This window comes from Ranitomeya variabilis, chromosome 6 (genome assembly GCF_051348905.1).
Source record: "Ranitomeya variabilis isolate aRanVar5 chromosome 6, aRanVar5.hap1, whole genome shotgun sequence".
Lineage (NCBI taxonomy): Eukaryota > Metazoa > Chordata > Amphibia > Anura > Dendrobatidae > Ranitomeya > Ranitomeya variabilis.
The window spans coordinates 98,584,059-98,606,204 of NC_135237.1; the positions used below are offsets into that span (position 1 = coordinate 98,584,059).

The 22,146-nt window shown below is 43.2% G+C and overlaps 1 protein-coding gene across 2 annotated transcripts in view; it reads left to right on the forward strand.

Annotated features, from left to right (window-relative positions):
• Positions 1–22,146, forward strand: part of CHN2 (chimerin 2) — a 411,135-nt gene that overhangs the window by 204,357 nt on the left and 184,632 nt on the right. For both annotated transcript variants that reach the window (XM_077268847.1, XM_077268848.1), the window contains exons 5-6: positions 2,735–2,848; positions 4,752–5,037. In XM_077268847.1, coding sequence (XP_077124962.1) covers positions 2,735–2,848; positions 4,752–5,037 — 400 coding nt within the window. The remainder of the gene's footprint in view (positions 1–2,734; positions 2,849–4,751; positions 5,038–22,146) is intronic.

Below are 22,146 nucleotides of genomic sequence, written 5' to 3' on the forward strand. Positions count from 1 at the left end.
GTTGAACGTACACTCCCATGCCCGATAAGTTAGATAGGGGAGTCCGACCCATCGGGCATGCTTTAATCCGATCGAGGAAGGGTAAGGATGCCCATTAATGAAAACCATACAAGGCTGCATGCATCAGTTTAAAGTAGGTTTCCTTCCGTCGCCCATGGGTGCTGCATTTCCTAACCCTGCCCCAGTTGTCCAGTATCTGTTCCATAATGTATTGACCCCATGTCCACCTTGCCCAGTGTGTGTGATGTCTGGCCTGCCATATCATCCAAGGTAGGTGTCTGTGCCTCTACATTTAGGTCCAGTACCTACAGAAACAGAACGCATTTACCCGATGAATGTTGAAGAAATGGGTTTCTGGGGGTGAGAACCTACATCTCTTCTGGGCTCTCTCTGTCCTCAAAGGTCCAATAAAGTCAGTATCGTTCTGATATTCACTGCTGAGATCTAGTTCTTTGTGGAGAAAAGGCTTCATAAGTAAATAATCTACTATATAATTGTCTAAGGGTCACTTCCGTCTGTCTGTCCTTCTGTCTGTCTGTCGCGGTTATTCGTTCGCTGATTGGTCTTGCCAGCTGCCTGTCATGGCTGCCGCGACCAATCAGCGACGCGCACAGTCCGGAAGAAAATGGCCGCTCCTTACTCCCCGCACTCACTGCCCGGCGACCGCATACACCCCTCCGCTCACCGCTCACACAGGGTTAATGCCGGTGGTAACAGACCGCGTTATGCCACGGGTAACGCACTCCATTACCGCTGCTATTAACCCTGTGTGACCAAGTTTTTTACTATTGACGCAGCCTGTGCAGCGCCAATAGTAAAAACATCTAATGTTAAAAATAATTTAAAAAAATAAAAAATGATTATATACTCACCTACGCCACCTTTCCCGCTCCTCGCGATGCAACCGGCACGTTCCGTTGGCACGGATGGTCTGGCAGAAGGACCTGCCATGACGTCACGGTCATGTGACCGTGACGTCGTCGCAAGTCCTACGCGCCTGCGCAGAAAGGACCTGCCGTGACATCACGGTCATGTGACCGCGACGTCATCACAGGCCCTGCGCGCCTGCGCGAGCAGGCTGGGACCAGACGCTGCCGCCTGTACCTCGCACAGGCGACAGAACTACAAGTATGGTGAGTATGTTAGAACTACAAGGGGCCCTCGGATCGGAAGGTGAGTATGTTTATTTTGTATTTTTTAACCTGTGACATACGTGGCTGGGCAATATACTACGTGGCTCTGTGCTGTATACTACATCGCTGTGCAATATACTGCGTGGCTCTGTGCAATATACTACATCACTGGGCAATATACTACGTGGCTCTGTGCTGTATACTACGTCACTGGGCAATATACTACGTCACTGGGCAATATACTACATAGCTGGGCAATATACTACGTAGCTGGGCTATATACTACGTGGCTGGGCTATATACTACGTGGCTGAGCAATATGCTACATGGCTAGGCAATATACTACGTGGCTCTGTGCTGTATACTACGTCACTGGGCAATATACTACATCACTGGGCAATATACTACGTGGCTGGGCAGTATACTACGTCACTGGGCAATATACTACATCACTGGGCAATATACTACGTGGCTGACCAATATACTACGTGGCCTGTGCTATATACTACGTGGACATGCATATTCTAGAATACCCGATGCGTTAGAATCGGGCCACCATCTAGTCAAATATAAAAGAAAAAATATATCCATTTATTTTGTTTCCTCTTTATATATCTCCTTCCTAACAGATGAAAATAAATCTATTTCAAAGTGAAATGTGAAAAGGAAATGTTTATTCGTGAGGGGCTTGTCTGTCCCAGTTCTCACTCAGTAATGGAATGCTCCTTTTAGATGGGATCCTGGCATGTAATCACAGCTGTCTGTTGCAGATCTAGCAGAGCTTGCAATGCTGAGCCCTGTATAATTCTGACCATATCGCTGATTGGCAGCTTTCTGTGTACAATATACAGTGCTGGCAAAAAAAAAAAAATCTTTACAAATTCAACGAAACTACAAAATCTTAACATTCAAGTGTTTTATTGGGAATATTTAGTAACAATTAGTATTGAGAAGTAAAAGCTGAGCCAGTTTTGTGATTAAACAGTTGGTAATTCTCTCCCCCATTGTGTGCACTTTTAAGAACTGAAATCATGACATGGATTTTACATGTACATGTAAAGATTTTTTTTGGCGGCACTGTGTATTGACAGAAGCTACTCATCAGTGATGGTGACGTTGTTGGACCAGGAGGCACGTGGCACCTTGTCCTCTAGTGATAATCTCCTGCTGATAAAATACTGATTTTACTGAAACTGCAAAACACAGCCCAGTAAGTGACACATCGCTGGAATCAAGGTCTCTGCCTTTATATCATGCTGCTCTCAGATGACATAAGAAAAGCCTACTGACAGATTCCCTTTAAATAATTTTGTTTGGATATCATTTGGCCACTACCGGAGTGATATAGTATTAGATGGCAGTTTCAGATCTGTAGACTCAGACATCCGTATCTCTGGATCTGGATGTCTCAGACTCTCGTTTATGGCTGTGTGGGATCATAGAGGTAGAGGCCTATGTGGTGACCTTTTTGCCCATTGACATTTGAGGGGACTATTTGGTGGAAGCCCCTACATGTTCTTCTCTTATTTAGATTCCCTATAGTTGCATTTCATGTTTCATATTCTGGGGGTCACTAACTTTTCTTGCCTGTTCCTCCTCAGGTTCCATGGCATCATTTCTCGGGAACAGGCAGATGCGTTGTTGTGCACTGCAGAAGGATCGTACCTCATTAGAGAAAGTCAGAGGCAACCCGGCTGCTGCACATTGGCCTTAAGGTAGATGATTACTTGTCTGACACCAGCTGGGAATTAGTTTGGAGTCTGTTTTTCCAGCTTAATTATGTATTGATTTGGTTTCCTCAATATTAGTTGAAGAATCCTCTCGGAATCTTCTTCCAATAATATATTCTTTTTGTCAGCAGCTTAATCCAATTGTTCTCTTGGCTGTTGATGAGAAGACTATTCATGGGGAATAACGCTGCAGTTCATTCCTGTCCTGTTTTGGACAATCACCTGAAGAGACAATTGCAGCTACACAGCCATGACATGAAATCAATGCCTAACACCTTCAAAAAGTGACTGCTGCTAAATGGGGGTGGGGTGGTCTCTGCTCATGTAATATACACCCTAAGGGTGAAAAAAATCAGTATTTCAGTTTGGTCATATGTACCCAACATTTTTAGCTTCTGTGGAATGAAATATTTAACCATGGATTATTGCCTTAGTGCATCCACCATCAACACAATGTTCACTTTTGAATTCACTACTTAAAACCTAGATTTATCACCTATCCACAGAATTGGTAATAATTAGGTTAACGCTGGAGACTCCATTGCTGGACCATCTCCAATCACTACCAAGGTCACAAGAACCAGTGTTATTTTCTCTCACTGCCTATCTGAAATGATAAGGAGTTTGAATAGAGCAGTGACAAGCATGTGGGCTGATGCTCTTCCTCCTCCTCTCCATGTGGGCTGATGCTCTTCCTCTACATGTGGGTCACTGCTGCTCCTCTCCATGTGGGCTGCTCCTCCTCTCCATGTGGGCTGCTCCTCCTCTCAATGTGGGCTGCTGCTGCTCCTCTCCATGTGGGCTGCTCCTCTCCATGTGGGCAGCTGCTCCTCCTCTCCATGTGGGCTGATGCCCTTCCTCTACATGTGGGCCACTGCTCCTCCTCTCCATGTGGGCTGCTCCTCCTCTCCATGTGGGCTGCTCCTCCTCTCCACGTGGGCTGCTGCTCCTCCTCTCCATGTGGGCCGCTGCTCCTCCTCTCCTTGTGGGCTGCTGCTGCTCCTCTCCATGTGGGCCGCTGCTCCTCCTGTCCATGTGGGCTGATGCCCTTCCTCTACATGTGGGCCACTGCTGCTCCTCTCCATGTGGGCTGCTCCTCCTCTCCATGTGGGCTGCTGCTCCTCCTCTCCATGTGGGCCACTGCTCCTCCACTCCATGTGGGCTGCTGCTCCTCCTCTCAATGTGGGCCGCTGCTCCTCCTCCATGTGGGCTGCTGCTCCTCCTCTCAATGTGGGCCGCTGCTGCTCCTCTCCATGTGGGCTGCTGCTCTTCCTCTCCATGTGGGCTGATGCCCTTCCTCTACATGTGGGCTGCTGCTCCTCTCCATGTGGGCTGCTGCTCCTCTCCATGTGGGCTGCTCCTCCTCTCCATGTGGGCTGCTCCTCCTCTCCATGTGGGCTGCTGCTCCTCCTCTCCATGTGGGCCGCTGCTCCTCCTCTCCATGTGGGCCGCTGCTCCTCCTCTCAATGTGGGCCGTTGCTGCTCCTCTCCATGTGGGCTGCTCCTCTCCATGTGGGCCGCTGCTCCTCCTGTCCATGTGGGCTGCTGCTCTTCCTCTCCATGTGGGCTGCTGCTGCTCCTCCTCTCCATGTGGGCTGCTGCTCCTCCTCTCCATGTGGGGTACTGCTCTTCCTCTCCCCCCACACACGCACTCTTTTCTAATATTCCTGCTGCTATGGACTGGACTTGAGAACGGGCAGAGGACAAGTTAGATAGAGGGGGAATATCTGGTGATTAATATGGCCTTAATACATTGGTCAATGGCTGCAAAATACCTCAATTTGGTCATACAGATGATATAGAGTGATGGCATTGTCACCTAGCATGGTGCAGCTGGGCGTTATGAGGTTATGACTTGCTTTTCCTGACATTTGCCTTGTCTCTCCAGGTTTGGTCTCCAAACGTTGAACTACAGACTTTTCTATGATGGAAAGCACTTTGTGGGAGAGAAGAGATTTGAGTCAATACATGACTTGGTAACTGATGGCCTTATTACCTTGTATATAGAGAATAAAGCTGCAGAATATATTGCAAAAATGACAACCAACCCCATTTATGAACATGTTGGATACACGTCTTTACTGAAAGAAAAAGTTACAAGAAGACTAAGCCGAACGAAGAGTGAATCAAAGCGGGCTCACGTGTCCAATGGAGGAAATAGCTCTGTAGAGAAGGTGAGCGGTCACTAGGATAAAATTATTTTCAGTAGCTGTTCATGACTGACATCCGGGACTGGGACTGTATATGTTCCTCATACACAATAATTGGGCAAGTGGCATGATGTCATCAGAAAAGTGGATAGGTCCATGAAATTTGCATGTATCACTGAGTAGGCAGAGGCTAAATAAGCCCCTGTTTGACAGTAAGGGGGATCTGACATCAGAAATAAACTGGAAATTGCATATATTGTTAAAAGGCCTCTTGAGCCTGACGAGACTGTTGTACTTACTTAGACAGTCCAAGTCACAATGGCTGCATGATCTTTTTTCCAAATTATTCCTGCCTGATCCCCCTTGCGTTCTGTTAGAGGCCTCTGACATAGCCAAATCAGATCTCCTGCTTTGCACTAATGAGGGGCAAACGCCCTGAAACATGTGTCTGTAAATTGAGTGTTAGGCTTATGCTTCTTATCCCAAGTCATATGACAAAGTTCGATAAAGGATCAATATTTATTTTTTATTATTGCTGCATCCAATAGGTATCACTAGGGTTCAATTCCTCTTTCAGAAAAGGCAATTTGCATGACTACAGTGAGCATTTTATGAGTCCACCTCACCTTCAGTGCTCTTCTTAGTATCAGGATTATGCAGCCATTCTGAGACAACTTGGTTCAAATCGCCCTTTCCCCCACAGCTTCCCGATGGATTTCGATTTGAGCTTTGACTTGGTAACTGAGGTGGTCTGCATTATTTTTTTTCTAGTCATCCTTTGATGGATTTACTATTTTTTATGGTAATTCTGGTTTTGCGCAAGGTAGGGAGCCTCGTATCTGAGGCTGCAAGGAAATGGCCGTGTTCCCACATAGCATAAAAATCTGCAACGCTGTGCGTTTAAAGATGTTGCGGAACTGTGTGTTTTTTGTGTGCATTTTTCCCCATACCCCTGAAAAAATACATGGAAAAAACGCAGTTGCCTTTTTAAGTGCCGATTCTTAGTGTTTCTGCATTAAAAAATGCATTTAAGAGTGCAGATTCAAATCTACACCAAAAAAGCATTTAAAAAAACAGCAAAAATGCAATTGCTATTGCGTGTTTTGGTGCAAATACCTGCAGAGATTTTTTTTTTTCCACTTAGGAACATAGCCTGAAGCCATACCATTTCCTCCATCATGCCCTACTTTTGGTATCTTCTAATTAAATACTTCCTCTTGGTAATAAGCACATTGATGCCAGTTTTGGGGTTCCCTTAGACTTCCTTTACCAGTTTTGCCTTCTCTCAGGCTGAACCTCCTGCTACATCCTGAATTGGGCACATTGGCATTGCACTTAGCAACTTTTTTAAATATTTCTTCGTGGATCAAAGGCATCTAGAATATATGGTGTGAAGACCTCAGATTCTTGGCCATAAGCATTAAAGAGGACATGTCACTTTCTCAAACAAAACAATCTAAATAACTTTGTAAGATCTGTGGGTTCCCCTGATTCTGCTGTTTGTTTCAGTTTTGTGCTGCGTTGTTCCAGTGCAGAGATATTCTAATTTGTTGCTCTTGGAGCAAAATATGTGAAATCTCTGCTTGTGGATCAACTGGGCGTTTCTAATGAGTCATCTCTGGAGTGTGCACTTTCACCCCTCCCTTCCAGACACTGCCAATCACTGCTGAGACTTTCAGATCAGCTGACGAGCTGTGATTGGCACTGCCTGGAAAGGAGGAATGAAAGCACACACCCCAGAGAAGACTCAAACATCCAGTTGAGCTACAATCTAAAATTTCACATACTGCGCTCCAAAAAGTAACAACTATGAATATCTCTGCAATGGAATGACGCAGTGCAAAAAAATGTTCAGGACATTTTTTAATGATATTTACTGTAAATTTTTGTATGCAAGTGAAAGGTCCTCTTTAAGATGCCACACATTTCAACAACATAAACCAAATAGAAATGTCTAAGTTGATTTCAAATTAAAAAAGAAAAAAACAGTGTAACTCCACCTTGCTCATATTCCACCTGATTATTATTTTTTACAAAATCTTGAGCATTTCACATGTTTCTTACAAAATTCTGTGGATAGGTGATAAATGTATGTTGGGAAAACTGCCTTAAAGCGGTTATCTCACTCATAATATTTCTCGGAGAATAGGTGACTAAATGTATGATCACAATCACACCACCAATCACAAGAATGGAGGAGCCTTGTGCCCGCTGCTCCATACGCTTCCATGGGTCTGCAGGAACAGTACTGTATATGTGTGACTTCCCCTATAGATAGTGAATAAAGCGGTGATCATGCATGCACAATGAATACTCCGGAGGACGTGGGACCCCCATTTTTGTAATTAAGTGGATGGGTAATAAATGTTGTTGGGACAGCTAGCTGAATAATTCCAGAGCCTCATACTATAGTTCCGATCATCTGTGACCTGTGCATAAAACACATCCAAAGTGAATGCTGAAAATATTTCTGATACATATCAATGAGCTGTAATCTTTATAGTAAGGGCAGGCAGGACTGATTGTGTTGTTTTTCTGAGCTTAAAGCATCGATTTACTAACATGCGACTCAAGGAAATAACACTTCATGAATTTCACTGGCAATTTGAGTTCCTACTTCTCTGACCTTCATTGGCACACAGATTAGCAGGCACTTCAGTCATTTCCGAGGTTCCTATTCCTTTGGGCAGGTTAACGTCAGTTTAACATTTAGGCAGTAATGAGAAAAATCACTAGAGAAACACAGTCAGGAAGGATAAAGATTTCCGTGTGAAGTATCAACCCCTCTAGTCTGAGCAGGTCTTCAGTCTGGGCCTTTTTGCGCGATATTTATGGAGTGATTTAATCTGATACTTCACCGCTATCCAACCCCTCCGTCTCTTATATCCAACACGATTGTGCTCCCACTGTTATCCCCGCACATTGACAACTCCAGCATGTATAATGTGTACTTGTTTTCATATTTAACCATAGCCATTAATGAAGATGGGAATAAACCTTCAACCCTTGTATCTTGGATTATGCGACTTTCTCAGGTCAATATGACAAGAGCTGGAGGAACGTTCTGACCTCTTGTGGTCACTGTGCTGTAGACAGTTTCGGCATACATGGTGCCGTATATTTGAATTGATATTTATTTTACATATATTAAATAGATTGATTTAGTATCAATGCTAAAAGTAATCTCAGCATTTCTTTTTGGTTTTTTTTTATTCTTTTTTTTTTACTTATTTTTGCTTCAGCAAAAAAAAAAATGTATGCTGCAGCAATCAAATTAATATTGTGGTCCTGTATCCTGGGCACATTCATGCTATTGCTGTGTGCCTCTTTGATAAATTTGTTGCAATTTAATCATTTTCACCTCCGTACACTAGTGATACGTCTTTTCCAGCACGTTGGAACATTTTAACATTATCTCCGATTACCATTACTGTCAGGAGATTTCAGTTCTATGATTTCAGCATTGGGCCTGGGTTGAGTAATCTACCCCACAATTTGGCCAATGCTTCATACTGTCACTTTTGGCGCTCAAACTCTGGTATGATTGGGAGATTACAGTAAAAGCAACATGATCTTAATGTTTTCTCATGGAAAGAAAAGTAACAAGGTAGTTGCATTCTTTGCAATGATCGTGAAGTAATTTGCTACTATTTTTTCCCTAAATCGCAGTAATCCTACAGCTTCAGCTTTGCATTGTTTTTATTTTAAATAAATGTGTATATAGACACCTGTCACCTGTGTGTATATATATACAGTACAGACCAAAAGTTTGGACACACGTTCTCATTTAAAGATTTTTCTGTATTTTCATGACTATGAAAATTGTAAATTAACACTGAAGGCATCAAAAATATGAATTAACACATGTGGAATTATATACTTAGCAAAAAAGTGTGAAACAACTGAAATTATGTCTTATATTCTAGGTTCTTGAAAGTAGCCACCTTTTGCTTTGATGACTGCTTTGCACACTCTTGGCATTCTCTTGATGAGCTCCAAGAGGTAGCCACCGCAAATGGTTTTCACTTCACAGGTGTGCCCTGTCAGGTTTAATAAGTGGGATTTCTTGCCTTATAAATGGGGTTGGGACCATCAGTTGTGTCGTGCAGAAGTCTGGTGGATACACAGCTGATAGTCCTACTGAATAGACTGTTAGAATTTGTATTATGGCAAGAAAAAAGCAGCTAAGTAAAGAAAAACGAGTGGCCATCATTACTTTAAGAAATGAAGGTCAGTCAGTCCGAAAAGTTGGGAAAACTTTAAAAGTGTCCCCAAGTGCAGTGGCAAAAACCATCAAGCGCTACAAAGAAACTGGCTCACATGAGGACCGCCCCAGGAAAGGAAGACCTAGAGTCACCTCTGCTTCTGAGGATAAGTTTATCCGAGTCACCAGCCTCAGAAATCGCAGGTAAACAGCAGCTCAGATTAGAGACCAGGTCAATGCCACACAGAGTTCTAGCAGCAGACACATCTCTACAACAACTGTTAAGAGGAGACTTTGTGCAGCAGGCCTTCATGGTAAAATAGCTGCTAGGAAACCACTGCTAAGGACAGGCAACAAGCAGAAGAGACTTGTTTGGGCTAAAGAACACAAGGAATGGACATTGGACCAGTGGAAATCTGTGCTTTGGTCTCATGAGTCCAAATGTGAGATCTTTGGTTCCAACCACCGTGTCTTTGTGCGACGCAGAAAAGGTGAATGGATGGACTCTACATGCCTGGTTCCCACCGTGAAGCATGGAGGAGGGGTTGTGATGGTGTGGGGGTGCTTTGCTGGTGACACTGTTGGGGATTTATTCAAAATTGAAGGCATACTGAACCAGCATGGCTACCACAGCATCTTGCAGCGGCATGCTATTCCATCCGGTTTGCGTTTTGTTGGACCATCATTTATTTTTCAACAGGACAATGACCCCAAACACACCTCCAGGCTGTGTAAGGGCTATTTGACCAAGAAGGAGAGTGATGGGGTGCTACGCCAGATGACCTGGCCTCCACAGTCACCAGACCTGAACCCAATCGAATTGGTTTGGGGTGAGCTGGACCGCAGTGAAGGCAAAAGGGCCAACAAGTGCTAAGCATCTCTGGGAACTCCTTCAAGAATGTTGGAAGACCATTCCCGGTGACTACCTCTTGAAGCTCATCAAGAGAATGCCAAGAGTGTGCAAAGCAGTCAGCAAAGCAAAAGGTGGCTACTTTCAAGAACCTAGAATATAAGACATAATTTCAGTTGTTTCACACTTTTTTGTTAAGTTTATAATTCCACGTGTTAATTCATAGTTTTGATGCCTTCAGTGTGAATGTACAATTTTCATAGTCATGAAAATACAGAAAAATCTTTAAATGAGAAGGTGTGTCCAAACTTTTGATCTGTATATAAATATTAACCCCTCTCTGACCTTAGACGTACTATCCCGTCGAGGTGACCTGGGCCTATCTGACCCTCGACCGGATAGTACGTCATAGTGATCGGCCTCGCTCACGGGGGGAACGCGGCCGATCGCGGCCGGGTGTCAGCTGACTATTGCAGCTGACATCCGGCACTATGTGCCAGGAGCGGTCACGGACTGCCCCCGGCACATTAACCCCCGGCACACTGCGATCAAACATGATCGCAGTGTTCCGGCGGTATAGGGAAGCATCGCGCAGGGAGGGGGCTCCCTGCGTGCTTCCCTGAGACCCTCGGAGCAACGCGATGTGATCACGCTGCTCCGAGCGTTTCTTACCTCCTATCCCTGCAGGCTCCGGATCCAAAATGGCCGCGGGGCTGCATCCAGGTCCTGCAGGGACTACTTCCGGGTCCAGAGCAGGCGCTGGTAAGCCTGCAGCCCTGTAAGTCAGATCGCTGTGCGAACTGTCAGATCAGCGATCTGTGATGTCCCCCCCTGGGACAAAGTAAAAAAAAAAAATTCCACATGTGTAAAAAAAAATAAATAAATAATAATTCCTAATTAAAGAAAAAAAAATATATTATTCCCATAAATACATTTCTTTATCTAAATAAAAAAACAAAACAATAAAGGTACACATATTTAGTATCGCCGCGTCCGTAACGACCCAACCTATAAAACTCTCCCACTAGTTAACCCCTTCAGTGAACACCGTAAGAAAAAAAAAAAACGAGGCATAAAACAATGCTTTATTATCATACCGCCGAACAAAAAGTGGAATAACACGTGATCAAAAAGATGGATATAAATAACCAAGGTACCGCTGAAAACGTCATCTTGTCCCGCAAAAAACGAGCTGCCATACAGCATCATAAGCAAAAAAATAAAAAAGTTATAGTCCTCAGAATAAAGCGATGCCAAAATAATTATTTTTTCTATAAAATAGCTTTTATCGTATAAAAGTGAAACCACATAAAAAAATGATATAAATGAGATATCGCTGTAATCGTACTGACCCGTAGAATAAAACTGCTTTATCAATTTTACCAAACGCAGAACGGTATAAACGCCTCCCCCAAAAGAAATTCATGAATAGCTGGTTTTTGGTCATTCTGCCTCACAAAAATCGGAATAAAAAGCGATCAAAAACTGTCACGTGTCCGAAAATGTTACCAATAAAAACGTCAACTCGTCTCACAAAAAACCAGACCTCACATGACTCTGTGGACCAAAATATGGAAAAATTATAGCTCTCAAAATGTGGAGACGCAAAAACTTTTTTGCTATAAAAAGCGTCTTTTAGTGTGTGACAACTGCCAATCATAAAAGTCCGCTATAAAAAACGCTATAAAAGTAAATCAAACCCCCCTTCATCACCACCTTAGTTAGGGAAAAATAATAAAATTAAAAAAATGTATTTATTTCCATTTTCCCATTAGGGTTAGGGCTAGGGTTAGGGCTAGGGTTATGGTTAGGGCTAGGGTTAGGGCTTGGGTTAGGGTTAGAGCTAGGGTTAGGGCTAGGGTTAGGGCTGGGGCTAGGGTTGGAGCTAAAGTTAGGGTTAGGGCTAAAGTTAGGGTTGGGGCTAAAGTTAGGGTTAGGGTTGGGGCTAAAGTTAGGGTTAGGGTTGGGGCTAAAGTTAGGGTTGGGGCTAAAGTTAGGGTTTGGATGACATTTACGGTTGGGATTAGGGTTGGGATTAGAGTTAGGGGTGTGTCAGGGTTAGGGGTGTGGTTAGGGTTACCGTTGGGATTAGGGTTAGGGGTGTGTTTGGATTAGGGTTTCAGGTAGAATTGGGGAGTTTCCACTGTTCAGGCACATCAGGGGCTCTCCAAACGCGACATGGCGTCCGATCTCCATTCCAGCCAATTCTGCGTTGAAAAAGTAAAACAATGCTCCTTCCCTTCCGAGCTCTCCCGTGCGCAAAAACAGGGGTTTACCCCAACATATGGGGTATCAGCATACTCGGGACAAATTGGACAACAACTTTTGGGGTCCAAGTTCTCTTGTTATCCTTGGGAAAATAAAAATTTGGGGGCTAAAAATAATTTTTGTGGGAAAAAAAAAGATTTTTTATTTTCACGGCTCTGCGTTGTAAACTGTAGTGAAACACTTGGGGGTTCAAAGTTCTCACAACACATCTAGATAAGTTCATTGGGAGGTCTAGTTTCCAATATGGGGTCACTTGTGGGGGGTTTCTACTGTTTGGGTACATCAGGGGCTCTGCAAATGCAACGTGACACCTGCAGACCAATCCATCTAAGTCTGCATTCCAAATGGCGCTCCTTCCCTTCCGAGCTCTGCCATGCGCCCAAACAGTGGTTCCCCCCCACATATGGGGTATCAGCGCACTCAGGACAAATTGGACAACAACTATTGGGGTCCAATTTATCCTGTTACCCTTGTGAAAATACAAAACTGGGGGCTAAAAAATACTTTTTGTGGAAAAAAAAATATTTTTTATTTTCACGGCTCTGCGTTATAAACTGTAGTGAAACACTTGGGGGTTCAAAGTTCTCACAACACATCTAGATAAGTTCCTTGGGAGGTCTAGTTTCCAATATGGGGTCACTTGTTGGGGGTTTCTACTGTTTGGGTAAATCAGGGGCTCTGCAAATGCAACGTGACGCCTGCAGACCAATCCATCTAAGTCTGCATTCCAAATGGCGCTCCTTCCCTTCCGAGCTCTGCCATACGCCCAAACAGTCATTTTTGTGAAAAAAAATAAAATTATTTTCACGGCTCTGCGTTATAAACTGTAGTGAAACACTTGGGGGTTCAAAGCTCTCAAAACACATCTAGATAAGTTCCTTATGGGGTCTACTTTCCAAAATGGTGTCACGTGGGGGGTTTTAATGTTTAGGCACATCAGGGGCTCTCCAAACGCGACATGGTGTCCCATCTCAATTCCAGTCAATTTTGCATTGAAAAGTCAAACGGCGCTCCTTCCCTTCCGAGCTCTGCTATGCGCCTAAACAGTGGTTTACCCACACATATGGGGTATCATCGTACTCAGGACAAATTGCACAACAACTTTTGTGGTCTAATTTCTTCTCTTACCCTTGGGAAAATAAAAAATTGGGGGTGAAAAAATTATTTTTGTGAAAATATATGATTTTTTATTTTTACGGCTCTGCATTATAAACTTCAGTTAAGCACTTGTTGGGTCAAAGTGCTCACCACACATCTAGATAAGTTCCTTAAGGGTTCTACTTCCTAAAATGGTGTCACTTGTGAGGGGTTTCAATGTTTAGGCACATCAGGGGCTCTCCAAACGCAACATGGCGTCCCATCTCAATTCCAGTCAATTTTGCATTGAAAAGTAAAATGGCGCTCCTTTCCTTCCGAGCTCTGCCATGCGCCCAAACAGTGGTTTACCCCCACATATGGGGTATCAGCGTACTCAGGACAAATTGTTCAACAACTTTTGGGGTCCATTTTCTCCTGTTACCCTTGGTAAAATAAAACAAATTGGAGCTGAAATAAATTTTGTGTGAAAAAAAGTTAAATGTTCATTTTTATTTAAACATTCCAAAAATTCCTGTGAAACACCTGAAGGGTTAATAAACTTCTTGAATGTGGTTTTGGGCACCTTGAGGGGTGCAGTTTTTAGAATGGTGTCACACTTGGGTATTTTCTATCATATAGACCCCTCAAAATGACTTCAAATGAGATGTGGTCCCTAAAAAAAGTGGTGTTGTAAAAATGAGATATTTCTGGTCAACTTTTAACCCTTATAACTCCCTAACAAAAAAAAATGTTGGTTCCAAAATTGTGCTGATGTAAAGTAGATATGTGGGAAATGTTACATATTAAGTATTTTGCGTGACACATCTCTGTGATTTAAGGGCATAAAAATTCAAAGTTGGAAAATTGCAAAATTTTCAAAATTTTTGCCAAATTTCCGTTTTTTTTCACAAATAAACGCAAGTTATATCGAAGAAATTTTACCACTATCATGAAGTACAATATGTCACGAGAAAACAGTGTCAGAATCGCTAAGATCTGTTGAAACGTTCCAGAGTTATAACCTCATAAAGGGACAGTGGTCAGAATTGTAAAAATTGGCCTGGTCAGTAACATGCAAACCAACCTTGGGGGTAAAGGGGTATAAATATATGTAAATATAATATATATATACAATATAGATATACATATATATTATATATATATATATATATATATATATATATACAGTATTATACAATATCTATATAATACACTATACAATATATATATATATATATATATATATATATATATATATATATATATATATATATACCGTATTTTTCGGCGTATAAGACGACCCCCAACTTTTTTGGGGGGTCATCTTATACACCGGGTGTCATCTTATACGGCGTGTGCAGGGAGCGGTCCCGGATGGTTCCCAGGGTCTGGAGGAGAGGAGACTCTCCTTCAGGCCCTAGGATCCATATTTGTGTAAAAAAAAATAATAAAAATAAAAAATATAGATATACTTACCTTCCGACGGCCCCCGGAGTTTTCCCGGCTCTCTGCGATGCATGTGGCAGCTTCAGTTCCCAGGGATGCATTGCGCCCCGCAAAGGACCTTTGTGGTGTATCCAGGTGTTAGAACGGCCAAGTCAAAGTCCCGACCTCAATCCAATCGAGAATCTGTGGAAAGAGCTGAAAACTGCTGTTCACAAACGATCTCCATCAAACCTCATTGAGTGCGAGCTGTTTGCCAAGGAAGAATGGGCAAGAATTTCAGTCTCTCGATGTACAAAACTGATAAGAGACATACCCCAAGCGACTTGCAGCTGTAATCGCAGCAAAAGGTGGCGCAACAAAGTATTAAGTTAAAGGGGCCGAATAATATTGCACGCCCCACCTTTTAGTTTTTGAATTTCCACAAAAATTTAAAATAACCAATAAATTTCATTCAACTTTACAATTGTGTTCCACTTGTTGTTGATCCTTCACCAAAAATTTACATTTGGTATCTTTATGTTTGAAGCATGATATGGGAAAAGGTTAAAAAGTTCCAGGGGGCCGAATACTTTCGCAAGGCACTGTATATATATACAGTGTATATATATATATATATATATATATATATATATATATATATATATATATATATATATATATATATATATATATATATATATATATATATATATACGCACAGTATATACATACACAATTTAGGAGGGGTTATTCCCCTTTAGAAATATTTGGGCTATAGGTTGCGTTACTCATAACAAAAGGCTCCCTACCGCTGCTCCAGTGTCTGTTTTTTGTCTGCAGTGCTGGCATGACAGACCGCGCTGCAGACAAACGGGAGACTAAGGCGGCAGTGGGGAGCCAGAGCTGTACACGCAGGTATGGGTATGGATCCATGGTCAGGAAACGCTGCGGATTGGAGGCTGTGTACAGCCGCAGCGTCCAATCCGCAGTGTCCAGATGTTACAGTATAGTGGAGGGCATTTTATGAAATCCCATCTCCACTATGCGTTCCAAGACACAGGGGGCAGACCTGTGTATACGCACATGCAGCCCGTCTTTCTAGACCGCAGCATGTCTGTTTATCTTGCGGAGACTCTCAGTCTCCACAAGATAAATATCACAGTCTATGTATAGGATGAGGTGATTCTGCATGTTCAATGAGCACATGTGGAATCACCGCACGTAGAAAAGCCGGCAGCACTTTGGACAGAGCTGCGTCCAAAGCGCTGCCATTCCGGACCGTGGAAACATACCCTTATATTCAGTTGGCTTTGCTATAGTTATAGTAGTTTATAGCCCATAGTTTCCTGAAAGAGGACTACCCCTTTAATGATTCCAGTTACTTTATGTTTTGTTGTTTCTTTGATGAATTGTAGGTGATATTAGATAGGCTGAGGCATTAAGCTTGGCACTAATAGCAATAATCAGACAAGTCTGGCTTTTACTCAGTCCTAGTTGCGGGTTACAGAGCCATATCTGCACGTTAATGTGCTTTTTCTGGTGACATGTTCCCTTTAAGTCGGATTTTTGTTGTCTGTGGCTTAATGCACCAGACTCCTGTGTAATGAATATGTGAGTTATGATCTGAATTATCTAATATGAGATATATCCAGTGATACATGGTGGGAGCTTCTTTTCAGGATTGGTAGTGAAGCGTGGCCTTCTGAACACAGGCCAGCCATTCCTAAGGTGCTTTAGTGTTCTTGTAGCATTTCTTTGAGTGAATAAAGGGAGGTATAATATGTTTTCTGTAAACTTTGTGAACTTGGTACCTAAATGGAAGCTGTCACCACATTTTTACATATATAAGTAGTGATATGGCTGTAAGCGCTTGTTCCCGGCTGCAAATTATACATTTTTATAGAGATGTGATGGCTATCCATGAGGAATCTAGCATAGACGTCATATGCTTATCAGGCTGTGGGTGCATTTGGGGCATGTCAGTGTATTTGTGCTGCTTCATCCAAGTGCATTGATACAACCCCAGTGCACCTCCTGCCTGATTTGCACATGGCCACATTCCTTCAAAAAGGTACTGTTTTTGTGGGGGAACAAGCAACTATACCACTAATTTTTATCGTTGGTACATTTCAACTGTGAGACAGAATATAAAAATTAAAACCAGAAAATCACATCGTATGATTTTTAAATAATTAAATATTTTATTGCATGAAATAAGTATTTGATCACCTACCAACCAGCAAATATTCTGGCTCTTACAGACCTTTTAGTTTTTCTTTAAGAAGCCCTCCTACTCTGCACTCATTACCTGTATTAATTGCACCTGTTTGAACTCGTTACCTGTATAAAACACACCTGTGCACACAATCAATCACACTCTGACCTCTCCACCATGGCCAATACCAAAGAGCTGTCTAAGGACACCAAGGACAAAATTGTAGACCTGCACAATGCTGGGATGGGCTGCAGGACAAGAGGCAAGTAGCTTGGCGAGAAGACAACAACTGTTGGCACAATTATTAGAAAATGGAAGAAACACAAGATGACTGTCAATCTTCCTCGGTCTGCAAGATATTGCGTCATGGGGTGAGGATAATTCTGAGAAAGGTCAGAAATCAGCCCAGAACTACACAGGAGGACCTGATTAATGACCTGAAAAGAGCTTGGACCACAGTCTCAAACATTACCATTAGTAACACAGAACGCCATCATGGATTAAAATCGTGCAGGGCACGCAAGGTCCCTTTGCTCACACCAGCACATGTTCAGGCCCTTTTGAAGTTCGCCAATGACCATCTGGATGATCCAGAGGAGGCATGGGAGAAGGTCATGTGGTAACAAGAGACCAAAATGGAACTTTTTGGTATCAACTCCACTCACCATGTTTGGAGAAGAAGGATGGGTACAACCCCAAGAACACCATCCCAACTATAAAGCATGGTGGGGGAAACATCATACATTGGGGCTGCTTTTCTGGAAAAGGGACAGGACGACTGCACTGTATTGAAGGGAGGATGAATGGGGTCATGTATCACGCGATTCTGGCCAATAACCTGCTTCCCTCAGTAAGAGCATTGAAGATGGGTCGTGGCTGAGTCTTCCAGCATGACAATGACCCAAAACACACAGCCAGGGCAACTAAGAAGTGACTCTGTAAGACACATTTCAAGATCCTGGAGTGGCCTAGCCAGTCTCCAGACTTGAACCAAATAGAAAATCTTTGGAGGGAGCTGAAGCTCAATGTTGCCCAGTGACAGCCCGAAACCGGAAAGACCTGGAGAAGATCTGTATGGAGGAGTGGGCCAAAATCCCTGCTGCAGTGTGTGCAAACTTGGTCAAGAACTACAGGAAATGTCTGACCTCTGTAATTGCAAACAAAGGTTTCTGTACCAAATATTATGTTCTTTTCTATTGTATCAAATACTTATTTTCCTCACTGTATATACCTATTATCATCAATTCTTCCTGCACGAGGATATGAGATACCTTCAATGCCCTCTGTCCTATGAGTCAGATTACAGGCTGTCGTCTTCCTCTCCATTACCAATAATAGTAATCTAGCTAATGTATAATGGGGCAATAATTTTCAGTCATACTGTGCCTATTTTTTGCTTGGTGTACCCATCTATTGCTTACTGTAAGTTACAGAAGTATGGTTGTGTGCTCTTCATTGGAGGCTCGGTCGTACTCCGATTTACTATAGAAAAACAATCATTTTAGGGAAAATAATGGATAAAATGATAGCAAGCTGAACTTTAGAACACAGTAGGGTCCATCTTATCCCTTGGTGTCCTTCGTGTGATGCATCAGTCCTCCATCAGTTTGATTGTTCTGTTCCTCTGATGGAGCAGAACAAAGATCTATAGCACAGATATGAACAAATCCTTGAACAGAGACTTATTTATGAGTAAATCTGACTATATACAATACTATCTGACTACATACTAATAGCTGTTGGCTCAGTGCGTTTTCATCGGAAGTTTCACCACCTCTGAATACCTTAGTATGCATCTTTTCTAACTTAGGAAGAGATCACGTGGTTCTGGTGGAGATTATTTCCCAGAGGGACAAAAAATATGCCAAACCTTACTTGTACAGTTTGAGGCAGTCAGGCTACCCCTTGTCACATTTGGGTCTGATTTTTTTGTACCTTGGACAATGGAAACACAACCTTTAATGTGGTTCTTACATTGAATATCCACTTTTACAACATAGTATGTGAGGCCACACAGTTTGTGTTGGAATATTTTCTTAATAAACCTGTAGGCCAGAGGTGTCAAACTGCATTCCTCGAGGGCCGCCGACAGGTCATGTTTTCAGGATTTCCTTAGCATTCCACAAGGTGCTGGATTCATTCTGCGCAGGTGATTAAATTATCACCTGTGCAGTACAAGGAAATCCTGAAAACATGACCTGTTGGCAGCCCTTGAGGAATGCAGTTTGACACCTCTGCTGTAGGCCATGTGCACATGTTGCATTTTTGCCTCGCGGATATGTTTACAAAACCTGAAGCAAAACCCGTTGGCAGAAAAGTGCATGAGGAACCTAAAGTGTCATGCTCACTTTGCTTATTTGTGACTTGAAGACTTGGTGCAGAAAATAATCTGTGTGTTTTTTGCCAGCGTTTTTTCACCATTGATTTCACTCACATTAGTCAAAAGTTCAGGGCAAAAATGCATCAAAAACGCGGCAAAAAATGTCCGCGTCCATTTACTCAACATGTGCACATAGCCTTATAGGAAATAGATCTCAGTTTGTGACAATGATCTCCAAATCCCCAGTATAGACTTACTAACAGTATTGACAAAATTTGGGATATTTAATTCTTCCCCCCCCCCCCCCGGAATGACTGGATCTCCAGAATATTTTCAGGACTGCACCCCCCAAAACAACCACTTTTAGGTGTGGTCTGAACTTGACATATATGTCCTGGCAATATCGCACTACACAGTTGGCATTTTTCAAAATCCATAAGAAATTGGTTTCAATAGGCTACAAAGACATTGTGAAGAAGTAGAATTTTTTTTTTACTGTTTGTTGTACTTGACATTTTTTAGTCTGACAGCTTCTGTGTGAATGCTTCTTCTCCTCTACTTTTCTTATTAGCCTGGCCACTTAATGCACCTTTCTTCTCTCTTTCAGTTGACAACTATGAACAATGTACCAAGGAATATATATATATATATATATGTATACATATATATATATATATACATATATATATATATATATATATATATATATATATATATATACAGTATATATATATATGTATAACAATCGAAAATTACAATTTAAATAATAGTGTTTGAACGTAGTAAATTCACCTACCTGCGCTAGTCCACTAGTCCAGGGGCAGCAGGGGGCATCTGCTGTGACCTTATAGGAGGAGGGCCAGGAGCCTTCTGATGTTATATTGTGAATACTGCACTGATTTGTGAGAGTTTCCATGTGTATAAATGGTCGCAATTAGCAGCAATAAGGGTATGTGTCCACGTTCAGGATTTGGTCAGGATTTTATGCAGGTAAAATCCTGACCAAATCTGCACCTGAGGTCACTGGCAGGTCACCTGCGTTGTCCTTGAGTTTTTTTCTGCAATGTAAGGACATGCTGCGTTCTTAGGGTGCGTGTCCACGCTCAGGATGGCCGGCGGTATCGCCGCAGCGGCGAAGCCGCTCGGCGCTAAGCCCCGCCCCCTTTCTGGGACGCAATGGTGCCGGATGTGTACAGTACACATCCGGGATCATCGCACCCCTCGCCATAGGGCCCTGTGATATTACCTGCGGGGACGCAGCGTCGCCGCAGGTAGCACGGACATGCTGCGATCTGAAAAGACGCGCAGCATGTCCGGAGTCGCAGGGCTGCCGCGTGCGGGTTTCCACGCATAGTGGACACGGGATTTCAACAAATCCCCTCCACTATGCTGGAACATCTGGACGCTGCGTGTTTGACACCTGAGCGTCAATCACGCAGCGTTTACTTACCGTGGACACTCACCCTAAGGGTATGTGTCCACGGTCAGGTTTGCTTCAGGCTTTGGTCAGGATTTTATGCAGGTAAAATCCTGACCAAAAATGCACCTGAGGTCACTGGCAGGTCACCTGCGGTGTTCCTGCGTGTTTTGCTCATTGTAGCAACATGCTGCGTTCTGAAAAAACGCAACGCATGTGCGTTTTTGCGGGAAAAGCGCATGCGTTTTTTAATGCACAGTGGAGACGGGATTTCATTAACTCCCCTCCACTATGCTGTAACATCTGGACGCTGCGTTTTTGACGCAGCGGCTCAGCGCTGCGTCAAAAACGCAGCGTTTCCTGCACGTGGACACATACCCTTTAGGGTGTGTGTCCACGGTCAGTAAACGCTGCTTGTTTGACGCTGCGCAGAGCTGCAGCGTCAAACACGCAGCGTCCAGATGTTCCAGCATAGTGGAGGGGATTTTTTGAAATCCCGTGTCCACTATGCGTGGAAACCCGCACGCGGCGGGCCTGCGACTCTGGACATGCAGCGCGTCTTTTCAGATCGCAGCATGTCCGTACACCTTGCGGGGACGCAGCGTCCCCGCAAGGCATAACACAGGGCCCTATGGGAGGGGGGCGATGATCCCGGATGTGTACAGTTAACACATCCGGCATCATCGCGTCCCAGAAGGGGGCGGGGCTTAGCGCCGAGCGGCTTCGCCGCTCCGGCGATGCCGCCGGCCATCCTGAACGTGGACACGCAGCCTAAAAGACGCGCCGCATGTGAGTTTTCTCGGGTGTGCCGCATGCGTCTTTTACTGCATAGTGGAGACAGGATTTCATGAAATCCCCTCCACTGTGCTGTAACATCTGGACGCTGCGTTTTTTATGCATGCTGCTCAATGCTGCGTCAAAAACTCAGCGTTTCCTGAACGTGGACACATACCCTAAAGTGATGGATAGTTGTGAGGTCTTGTTTTGTAATCATGGTAAATAGATATGGAACAGCCTGATGTAAAAGGCTTATCTTGAGCAAAATGTGGATTTTTTACTTAATGTTCTTTTCTTTTGCTGAGAAAAAGGACTGCTTAAAATGAACTCATACTTCTATCTAAAATGTTCTTTTTGAAAATCTCATGCTTCACAGACAGTTTTCCTTTTAGACATTTAGTTAGTAGTGATGAGCGACTGCTCAGATAAGATGTTATTTTGAGCATGCTCATGTGCTAACCAAATGACTTTGGTGTACTCGTAAAATATGTTTACGTCCCCGCGCCTTCATGTCTCGCGGCTGTTCGAGTGCAGTAACACTTGCAGATATTGCCTATTTGTTAGGAAATCCTTGCATGTG